The sequence below is a fragment of the Gavia stellata genome, chromosome 6 (assembly GCF_030936135.1).
Source record: "Gavia stellata isolate bGavSte3 chromosome 6, bGavSte3.hap2, whole genome shotgun sequence".
NCBI lineage: Eukaryota > Metazoa > Chordata > Aves > Gaviiformes > Gaviidae > Gavia > Gavia stellata.
In genome coordinates this window covers 31,795,792-31,806,604 of record NC_082599.1, presented here as the reverse complement: position 1 = coordinate 31,806,604, position 10,813 = coordinate 31,795,792, and the positions used below count along the sequence as shown (strand labels likewise).

Genomic DNA, 10,813 nt, shown 5'->3' with positions numbered 1-10,813 from the left:
GACTTGGCCAAGAACACAATAAAATGATTACAGGTTTATAATGCATTTAGAATATCATTACTTTCATGTAATTCCAGGTGTGCTGGAGTGTGTGTGTGGAAACAGAAGCATCAAGAACACAGAAAGCAAGCTGCTGGTGGTGGACATTTTCCCTGACAAGGCAGTATGGGAAAGACAGAAGTGGCGGGAACATGGTGCTTCCCTCTTCCTTGGCTGGCTAGGACAAGTAGCAAGTGAATATGAATAGTGAGAGCTGAAAGGAGGAGAAAGGAAAAAAAACCCAAAACCCAAACAGGTTGTGGCAGAAAATAATATGCTCCAGAATAGAGTGTAGTGAAACAACTGTAATTTTCAAAACAAAGTAGTAGAGAAGAAGTAACCTGAATATTGTTAACACCGCTGCAGGCAATTTATGCAAAAGCAGGTTTCTTCTTCAGCTGCCTTTACACCCGCAGCTATAAAGAAAACCCTCAGCAAGGGCTGAGGGAAAAGTTGGACTTGCTAGCTTGGGGCTCTGCCTGTTAATTGCTGAGCTACATCAGATCATAAAAATCTGAAACTTCGTATCTCGCAGCAAGACAGCGTCATGAATACCTAAATTTACCGCCTGATTCCTGTGATACCTGGAATTCAGTGCTCAAAGAGAGGACAAATATAGCTGCTATATGAAACCACACAATCTGCTTTGGTGCATTTTGGCAGTTCAGAAAAAGCAGAGTTTTTGGACACAGCCCTCCAACAGCCACTCTATACAGAGAAAAGAAAGCTCACTTTCTTCGAGAAGTCCTCAGAACTCCTGAGCTTGATAGGTTCTGGCACCACTGCACCAAAAAAACCCCTAGATCCAGTGCCTGGCCGCTGCCAAATTCTGTCCGCAAAACCTAGAAATTATGTCATCATCGTAGAAATAACAATTGCTTTCTACGATTCAGCTAAAAAAAAAAGCACCCACCCTGGGACGCCAGCAGATCCTGACAGAGCGGTGCAAAGTCTCCGCCGATGCGGCGGGAGCCTCTCGCCGCGCTCACCTCGTCCTCACCTCTGGGCTCCCGCGAAGTTTTGCCCAACTGCGTTACCACCAGAAAAGGCGCGTGTGGGGGGCGGGTGGGTGTTGTTTTGCTTTTCGGAGTCAGGGAGGCGAAACTTTTTTTATTTTTTAAAATAAATTATGCGAGAGGAGGGGGTGACTTTGCCACCCGGGGGGTGTAGGAGACGGGATGTGCCCGCACCAGGATCCCGGCATCCGTGTGGTGGCACCGCCGCGCACCCGAGTTGCGCTTTCCGATCCCCCCCACCGCCGGCAGAGGAGCCGAGTGGAGAGCAGAGGCTCGCCCCCCGCGCTGGCAGCGGGGCCGGGGCGGGGGGCGGCGGGGCCGGGGCCGGGGCCGGGGCGGGCGGGCGGCGCGGCGATCCGGCGATCCGGCGGGGGGCGCGGGGAGCCAATGGGCGGCGGGGATCCGCCGGCGCGGCTCGGGGGCCCCTGGAGGAGGAGGAGAGGAAAAACCACGGGATTGAGCTCTGTCAGTGGCGCTCGCTGCTTCCGAGGGGGAAGTGCCGGGGAATAATTAATGTTTTTATTAAATTTGGAGGGAATTTTTTGCAGCCGATCGCCGCGCTTGGCCTTCAGGTGGGTCTTCCCCGCAACTTTGTCCGCCGCCGCGCAGGATTGCGTGGTGGTGGGCTGCAAAAGCGATCCTGGGGGGAGAAGGCGACTCGGTGCGTGTGGTGTGTGTGCGGGGGGGGGGGGGGGGGAGCGTGTGCGTGTGGTTGCGGCTGGCGGGCGCTGCCGCCGCCGCTGCCGTGAGGTGCGCGGCGAGCCCCGCCGTTCGCCATTACGAGTTGAGCACACGTTTGCCAGAGTCGGGGCTGCCACTTGCGCGGATCGCCCGGGGGATACGGCGGGGAGTGTAAATAAAACCCTGCCTCTCGCCTTGCTTTCTGCTGCTGCCTCGAAGTGCTTTTGCTCCGTGTTTTCTGGCAGAAGCGTGTAACCCAGGTGAAGGCAGAGAAAGGAGGGTTGTTTTTATGAATGGGACTCTTTGAGGTTAATTAGCTATGCAAATTCAAGCAGTTCATTCATGGTTTTTTTTTTTTTTTTTTTTAAATCTAAAAGCCATCTTGTATTCCCCTCTAGGCTGATTGGAGTCCAGATCCCGAGGAAATCTCCAGATCAAATGCCCAGTAAATAAAATACTGAGCTAAGACTTGTGGAAGAGCTGCAGAATGGATGGATTTTATGACCAGCAAGTGCCTTACATGGTCACCAATGTGAGTGATCAGTTCAAAGTCGGTGTTTATAAACTTGACTCCGACTTATTTCTGTGGGGGAGTTTTGCAGGCAGAGTATCTGCTTTGTTACCGCTGTAGGGGCGACTCTTCATTTGGGAGCTTTGCCTGCAAGATGAGCCTGTCTTCTTAGTTACTTCAATAAAGCATCATGTTCTTTTAAAGACAGTTTTGGGATGATTAAAAAATCATGCTCATGATTAGCAGATGAGAGGCAAGAGCAGCAGCAGCTGCATTCAAAGTTTCTGGCTGTGTTTGCCTGCAACACTCAGAAGAATGAAGTTGAGGCAAACGTGGTTTTTTTTTTTCCTTTTTTTTTTTCTTTCAGGACTTTGCAAACAATGTTATAAGCAACACAGGGAAGCAAAGCAGCCTATTATAGTCTCATATCTGGGTTCTCCTGCATAGCTTATGCAGAGGGGATTTATGTGCTATTGTGTAGGTTTGTACTTCAGATGCTAAAAATACATGGTTGGTATTGTGTTGCTGCTTGAACACATTATATATGTATCTGTACAAAGAGATATCTACATAAATAGAAATGTGTTGCATTTAGACACAGGAATCTTTTGGAGGTTGTTAGGTGCTCAGCAGTATCTTTTGCTAGAAATTGGAGGCTGCAAGATGATAATTTCCGTGTTTGAAAATGTAAAGAATTCATGCCGGCTTTGAGTATTCTTGATTAAATGAAAAAAACCCCAAACCCTCAGATTTCTAAAGTAACTGATCTTTCCTGTTTATAGAATCCGCGTGGGAGAAACTGTAATGAGAGACCGACAAATGTCAGGAAAAGAAAATTCATTAACAGAGACCTGGCTCATGACTCAGAAGGTGAGGGCTTGTTGTTGTTCCCCCCACCCCCCCCGCCCCCCACTTACTAATGCAGAGAAGCTTTTTGAGAGCTATTTATTTATTTATTTTGGAGATAAATATATCTAGATCAATCTGAATAAACAAGACAAGAAAATTGCATTTACTACTGTAAAACAAGCTGGCAAAGCCAATAAACTGATAAAGTTAATATTCTTTCCTTGACTTACCCTGTTGCATTTTAGGTACTGCTGCACATGCAGCACACGGATGTCATGCACTGAGGCCAAGCCTTTGCAGCATCTGACACAAGTCATGGCACCTGGCTTTTTCACCTTCAGGCCTCTTGAGATTCAGGGCTTTCCTCATTCTTCGCATCTTTTAACATCCTTTTCACTGGTGTGTGTTCACTGGTGGCAGCAGGAGTGCGAATGCCAGTGTGGAGACTGTTGGTTTTCACTCTAGCTTTACTACAGAGCTAATAGTTAGGGTCCTGGTGCTGGTAGCCTGTTTCTATTGCTGTAGGTAGGGTTAAAAGTCTTGTGAAATTTGATTGAAAAAGTATAGAGTGGACGAAGTTTTGGAGGGCCAAAGATTTGTAACTTAGTCCCATCAGTAGCCACTCACATGATTGTAGCTTGAGAACTGTAGTCTAGCAATAGCTGTTAACACTTCTTTAGGTTACAAGGTCAGTATAGACACTACGCCTACACCCCTGTAAGTATGTAAGACATTCAGGAAGGTATATAGAGGCCTACAACTTACCCCTGTATAAATCTTACCAGGGTGAGAACACATTGATACACTCTTCAAAATCCCTACTTACTTGTTTGGAAAAGTTTATTCTAGGGTAGGCTGAAAAGAAAACAACTTTCTGATTTTCAGTTAAATGATTTCCCAACATGAACATGAGGTATCAGTCCACAGGATAAATGAATAGCCTCTGTCATTTAAGTGTATGTAAATAGTTATCTGTCAGCATTCGTAATAGAGGAAGTCTCTCTCAAAATACAGTAGCTTAAAAATAAACCAGTTGTCAGTTCAAATATCCTACTTAGTAAACATAATTTTCATAACTGAGTTTCTGAGCAATGCAAGTAAGCCTAATGCTGCTCCGGTTTACACCTATTATAAGCAAATGATTTCAGCGAATTGCAAAAAAAGGTCAGCTGCTGCAAAACTCAGTGCATGGAGAAAGTGGTTTCACTTTAAAGAAGTACAGTGAGTACAGCATAGAGGAAATAGTGGTGATTCTCTTGTCATACAAAGTAAAACATAAGGGGAAGTACAAAAGATTTCCCATTTCTGTTTGCTGTTGCAGCATCTCAGGTCTTTGCTTTAAAATTTATATGATAGTTACAACCCTACTAATAAAAATACTCAGTCATTGCTCAGGTAGAATTCCCGTTGAAGTCCAAGAGAGCTTAATCTGGGGCAGATACTGCAGGAGGAGGCCTGAATTGTATAAAGAGAAATGGTTCACCTGTAAGAAAGATTATTATTTTTAACTTTTCTATGTATTGCTGAATAAGCCTTTTATACTATAGAACTTGATTAAGATTATGGTTGATAAAATAATACAGTAAGTACTTCTTTTTTTATTAACAAGTGTAGAAAAGTCGTTAACTGCAACCAGAAAAATATCTACTTTGTCTGTATGTTTGACTGCCAAAATAGAATTCACGTACATTGTTCTTCAGGAAAAATGTATTTTTGAGCATATTTTAATCTTGCGAAGAGATTAAAGGTGTGAGTCTTTTATCCATGTCTTCATCTTTTTGCAGAACTCTTTCAAGATCTGAGCCAATTACAGGAGACATGGCTTGCAGAAGGTAAGGGAAAAAACTGCCTGTAAAAAGAGGAAAAACAACTCTGGAGGGGGAAAAAAAAGTCCTGAACTTGCTGTCTTAATGTTCAGCCCAATTAATTGAGCTCTAAAAGAGCCACCTCATGTGTCATGCATACATTAGAGCCTCTGATGAGTTTGTCTTTGGGGACTCTGGGGCTGCTCTACCCAGTGTCATCACAAATTACCAGGAGAAATTGCTTCCAGCTCACAATCACATCTGCTTTTGGCAAGAACTAATGCACCAAGACTTCAAGTTCTAAGCCTCTGTTCAGATTTTAATTGCAATTGATCAGGTTTATATTATTGTACCTCGAGAGACTACATACAGCCAGAACTAGGCTTGCTGTTTCCTTTAGAGCAGTGCATAGAATTATTTGGTGTTCTGGTGGAGTACTTTTCTGATGGCAGAAATTAGTTTCTTTGGGTTCATCGGGACGGGATGCTTCAAGATTTAAGTGCAAGTGTCTTCTTTCCACCTTGTTCACAACACAGAACATTAGGTGTGTATGGAATACTTAAAAAGTACTATTTCTTTTTTTTTTTTCCAGAAACCTTTAAATATTTTGCATGTTGTTTTTGTCTTCATATTTATGGTTGTGAGATTGTGTACTGGGTGATTAGAAAACTGACATCGGTCTGTTTTACACCTGCTTGTGTTTCAAGTATTTCAAATAATCTTGCAAAGCAAATTCTACTAAAGAGAGAAGGTTTAAGAACAATAATGTAGAAATCTGAATTTAGAGTAGCTGTTGAGAGATTAATTTAACAATAACAAAAAATGAGCTGCTGCATTAAGAGAACTTTAATAAAATGAAAGGTAGCTTTCTGTTTGTTGAAGTGTATTTGTTCTCTTCAGTAATGTTTTCTGATTTTTTTTCCTTTGATATTTACAATACTGTTTATTTCAAACATAAAGATTTTTATGCATTGTCTGTTCTTAGTATTTCTGGTTGAATTTTTTATGTAAACTTCTGCATCTGAAATAAACATGATTTTGATGCAAGTTGACATAATCTCTCCAAATTTATCCTGATTTAAATGAATGTGAGTATTCTGATATGTTTAATTTTTATCATGTACTGGACTATGCATAGTTGTTTATAGAATAGATGTTATGCTTTTTTGGGAAAGGAGGGGTGTTGGAGTGAACTGCTTGCTGTTGGTTTTCATAGAAAGAGGGAAATATTGCTGATAACTACTTGCCTACATACTCGTTTTGTTTTAACAGCTTTTTATATAGTTAGTCAAGTTCTTAACCTATAAGTAATTGTGGGGGGTTGTTTATTTTGCTGACGGTTTTATTCTCCTATATTATTTTTAGCATGTGGTTATTTGGTATATAATCAAAAAGTCCTCTTTAAATTAATGGCTCAGAGGATATATTTTTATGAATTAATATGGTTCTTTCATAATCATTGAAAAGAGAATGTCCTGTACTAAGATCATTTTTGCAGTATAATGATCAGATACAACTGTAACTGTCTCCCTGTGGTAATTTTCCTAAGGATGTCTTTATTTTGTATCATCTCATTCATTCTAACAAGCCAGAAGTATGTTAAAATACTACTCCAAAGATCCTATTTTTTGATGGAGAAGAGAACTTTTAGTTTGATTTTTTACTGAATGGACATTTTTGTTTCTGAAAATGATTAAATTTCTTTGATCATAAGTTAGAAAAATACAGGCAGATTCATAATGCATGTCTAGATAATAATCTAAGTTTGAAAAATAATAAGGAATTTAAAACTGATTTAATAATTTCTGCAGGTACATAAATTACTGTAATAGCAATTTTTATTCCAGAGGCACTGCTTATTTTAGACTAGAATGAATTGTTTGAAAGCCTTTTTTTCTCTTTAGCTGAGTCTGTTTCACTTAATAAATTTAGACAGGTTTTGAGAGAGAAAGGTATCTAGTCCTGTGTCAGCTAGGTTAGGGAACCTTTGTAAAAGTAGATAGTATCATCTGGTAAGTATTTAAAAACTAAAAAAAAAAAGTCGCATTTTCATGTAGCAGAGAATAATAAAGCTAAAGAATGTTATATTTTTCCACAGCATATTACAAATAAATATTATAGATTTTTCAGTGTTGTAGAACTATTTTAAGAAATTTATGTGTTTCAGGCCATGCCATGGTTTTAGCTGTTCCATAAAACACAAACTTTGCACAGCTTTTCGAAAGGCTAAACTAAAACTGAAATAAAAAGTCAAGATGAGAAAATCAAATATTGAACTATTAACTTGATTCCAAGTTTTTATTAAAAAAACCCCACCCAAAACAACTTTATAATATACTAGTGTTTGAGGATATTGTAGCTGTGCTCAAATGTATACGTGGATGAGCTTAGCAAGGAAACAGATTTTGAAATCAGACTTGTTTACCCATTGTTAGATGTGTCCATTTATGTTCTTCTGGACCTTCATAGGCTAGAAGTCTGCCAATTTGGCAGCATCAGTAATGTTTACATATTTCTTTTCATAATGCTCTGGAGCCAGGGAAATGACCATGAAATTTTAAAACATCTTGACCCTTTTTAAGAAAAGCAGTGGCAGCTGACCAGGTTTCTCCCACGAGTTCAGATCCCCACTGGGGAGTAACCAGCTCAAAAATCTACTTAGGAGAAGAAAGTGAGTTGCATTTTATGACACACAAAAAGTGCTTTTGGATTTTTTTGTTTGGCTTTTCCTGAAGCTATCCTTACTACATCACATATTTTAGCCTGGATATTTTTACAGTTAGTGTCACCTGTGACAAGTTGGTGGTAAACAAGTAAACACAAAATATATGTATTCTTTTCCTAGTGAAAATGGTGGGAGGTTCATATGTATTAAAGAATTAATCCAAAATGTAAACAATTCAGTAACCTCTTTAGTATTTTATTACTCCATAATTAACAAGCTGAATACTACTTACAGAAAACTTACAAATGTATTTTACTAGCTGCATACTAGATCTTTATGGAAATGAGTTTTGCTTACTCTGTGTAGTATTAAATATGTAAGAAAGAATTAAATTATTTTGATGTAAAACTTACTCTGAATAAGATTCCTTCATGTGAATGGTTATGCTGGACAGAAGATAGATTATAACTATCTCCTGATGTCAGAAATTGAAAGTGAGAAGCCTTTAATAATTGTTTCAACCTTCAAACTTGAAAGGAAATAGTTAAAATTGCCTATTGCTAACCAAGGCAAATATTATTCAGATATTATCTTTTGGTTTATATTTAAATAACTTGATGGCAACGTTTTGTCATGATAATATTATAAAATTACTTTATTGATTCTGTGTATTTGGAATCAGATTGGTTTTGGCAGAGAGCAATTGTTCAGTGACTTGAAAAAATGGTTCAAATATTAATCTAATGGTAGCTGTTACTTCTTATTCTGCAATAAAAAGAAGAGAGAGAACAAATTCTTAGTGAGTGAAAGTCTCCTTTCCATGGTGAAAGCATTTGGTTTTGGGGGAATAATAGATTAACAAAAAACCAGATTTTTATTTAAAATGACTCTTTCAGATACTAGTTTCTCCTACAGCTTGTTAAACATATGTAAAAGGCATCTGAAGCAAAGACAAATAATGAATTTATGTGCTAGATCTGCTTCTTAGAGCAATAGATAATATGCTTCTCAGATGGTAATAAACTGAAAAATAAAATACAGTGTTCTTTGGGTGACTTGAAAAAATACAAAAAGATTAAGTGAACAGTAAGTTGTTTGAAATAATAGCTACAGGTAATGAGTTCATGCCTCTATTGCAGCTTAGCTAAATTGAGCGGATGGTTACTACAAGCTACCAGTATTTAAAAGCCAGTTCTTGGTATCTGAAAGTAAGTTATTTCTCTCAAATAATTAATAGCCAAATTTGGAATGAGCGTCAGGAAATAAGTTTCTGCCCTCTGTTCTATTGTGAAGCATGCACCAGCATCGCAGTGATGTCTAAGCTAGTGTTGACTTCTAGTTTATTTCTTAAATGAGGAGGTATGAAAATAAGTAGTTTCTAGTTCTCAAAGGATTATTTTTAATAAAAGAAAGTACTAGATCTTCCAGTATTAGTCTAGTTAGAGTGGCTTCGTTTAAATCAGTGAAGATGTGTAGCAGCTTACTCTGGCTAACTAGCTTTCTTCTGCCAAAAAGTTGTGAAATTTACCCAGTGTAAGGCAAATGCTATGTAGTCATATTTAAGAACTATCCACGTTTTTAGAGGAGCAAAAATAGTCAAGAAATGATAATTTAATAACTCCATGGCTGAAATCTGTCACATGGGGACAAACATTCTAAAAAACAGTGAAAAGATTTTCATTTTGGAATTTGTAATACAGAGAATAGCACTTTTTTTTTTTTTAATTCTAGTGATCTGACAGATGTGGCTTTCAAATACTCATAACTCTTGATCTTACATATCTATGCACAAAAAAAGGAGAAAAGTTAGATTAGGCAAAATAGAGGGGCGGAAGGGGGTGTTGTTTTAAAAAGAAATCCAAAAGAAATAAAGCTACCAGAAATCTACAAGTCTGAAAGTCTGTGTAGTAATAAACTTCCTAACGTTTTTCTTGTTTGCTGGAAAAGTAGACGCCTTTTACTCAAAATAATAATTTTCAAAGGCGTAGTGGGGTTTGTGAACTATGAGGAATGTAGCAAAATGTTAAATGCGAGTGTTCCTTTTAACCTAACTTTCTTCTCATTTTTAGTATAGCAGCAAATGAAGAGCAGATTCTGCAAAACCATCTTCATATTCCTAGGGATTATTCACATAAGGAAGAATTTTGAGATCTGGAGCTGGTTTTGAACTGCATTTAAGTTTATTAGTCAGAGCATCTTGCTTTATGTAAAAAGGGTTTTGGGTTGTTTTGACAGCAAATCCAGTGCTTATGGGAAATAATATTTTTTACCATCTTGAAATTTGTCACTGTTTTGCCTTCTGAATGCTCCTTTGTTAGAAACAGTTGTTCCCGTGGAAAAAAAACAAAACACAACCACAAAACTCCCCCCCCCGCCAGCTCTTTCAGGAATACTTAAAACTTATACAATCTTTCAGATATTCAGAAGTGACAACGAGTCAAAGAAAACTCAATAGACTCATTACTGTTGAGGCCTGAAGTCTTATTTTAGCTGAAGCCAAAATACTACTGTTCGTATATAATTTCCTGTCAATTTCAATTTCTTTTGCCACTTTGAATAAATCATTGGTATTTTAAAACTAATTGCTTTTAGCTCTAAAAGTGAAGCGTGAGGTCAGAGAACACAGTACCGCAGGAAGTGTTCTGCTACCCAAAATAAAGTTTTAAGTGAAGCGAGGAGGTTTGCAGCTTCTTGTTTTTCTGGAAAGTTTCTGTTTTTAACAGGAACACCTTTCCCTGGAGTGCAGCTGAGCTTTTGGAAGCAGTTTGTGATTGGGAGAAGGAAGAGTTAAATTTAAGCCCTTTATAGTTCACTTAACTTTTCATTTATTAAATACGTTCCTCAGCAGGTCTGTGCTGCATCTTGAGACAAAGCAGTGAAATCAGTGTGTTTATGCCTAAAGTTCAAGTTTACTTTGCTGTAGCTTTCTGGAAGGGTGTGACATGAAAAGCTTGTGGTTGGGGCCACATGGTTCATGCTGGACTGTGTTTTTGTGAATGGAGGCAGAACTCCAGTTCTGACTGCTTGTCTTGAGGAATTGCTTCGGAGATCAGCTGTCTCATTCACTGGCAGAAAGAATGACTCATACATCTTCTGCCTTGTTTGGCTCCAGGTCATTGTTACAGTGGATAGAGCTGGTTTTAATTAAATATTAACTCCTTTTGTTCTGGATACTTGTTAATGGGGACTTTTTATTTTTGTTTACTTGCAATGAAAGCAAGCTAACGGGCCCCAATTTTAAACTTTT

General features: G+C 38.7%; 1 protein-coding gene across 7 annotated transcripts in view; it reads left to right on the top strand.

Annotated features, from left to right (window-relative positions):
- The first annotated feature begins 2,146 nt into the window (after positions 1 to 2,146).
- Positions 2,147 to 10,813, top strand: part of ETV1 (ETS variant transcription factor 1) — a 65,339-nt gene continuing 56,672 nt past the window's right edge. For 3 of the 7 annotated variants that reach the window (XM_059818429.1, XM_059818427.1, XM_059818426.1), the window contains exons 1-3: positions 2,147 to 2,268; positions 3,030 to 3,117; positions 4,881 to 4,928. In XM_059818429.1, the coding sequence (XP_059674412.1) occupies positions 2,224 to 2,268; positions 3,030 to 3,117; positions 4,881 to 4,928 (181 nt within the window). In that variant the 5' untranslated portion in view covers positions 2,147 to 2,223. Of the gene's footprint in view, positions 2,269 to 3,029; positions 3,118 to 4,880; positions 4,929 to 5,384; positions 5,446 to 10,813 lie in introns of those variants that run through there. The other 4 variants (XM_059818431.1, XM_059818433.1, XM_059818430.1 and 1 more) reach the window with 2 other exon arrangements.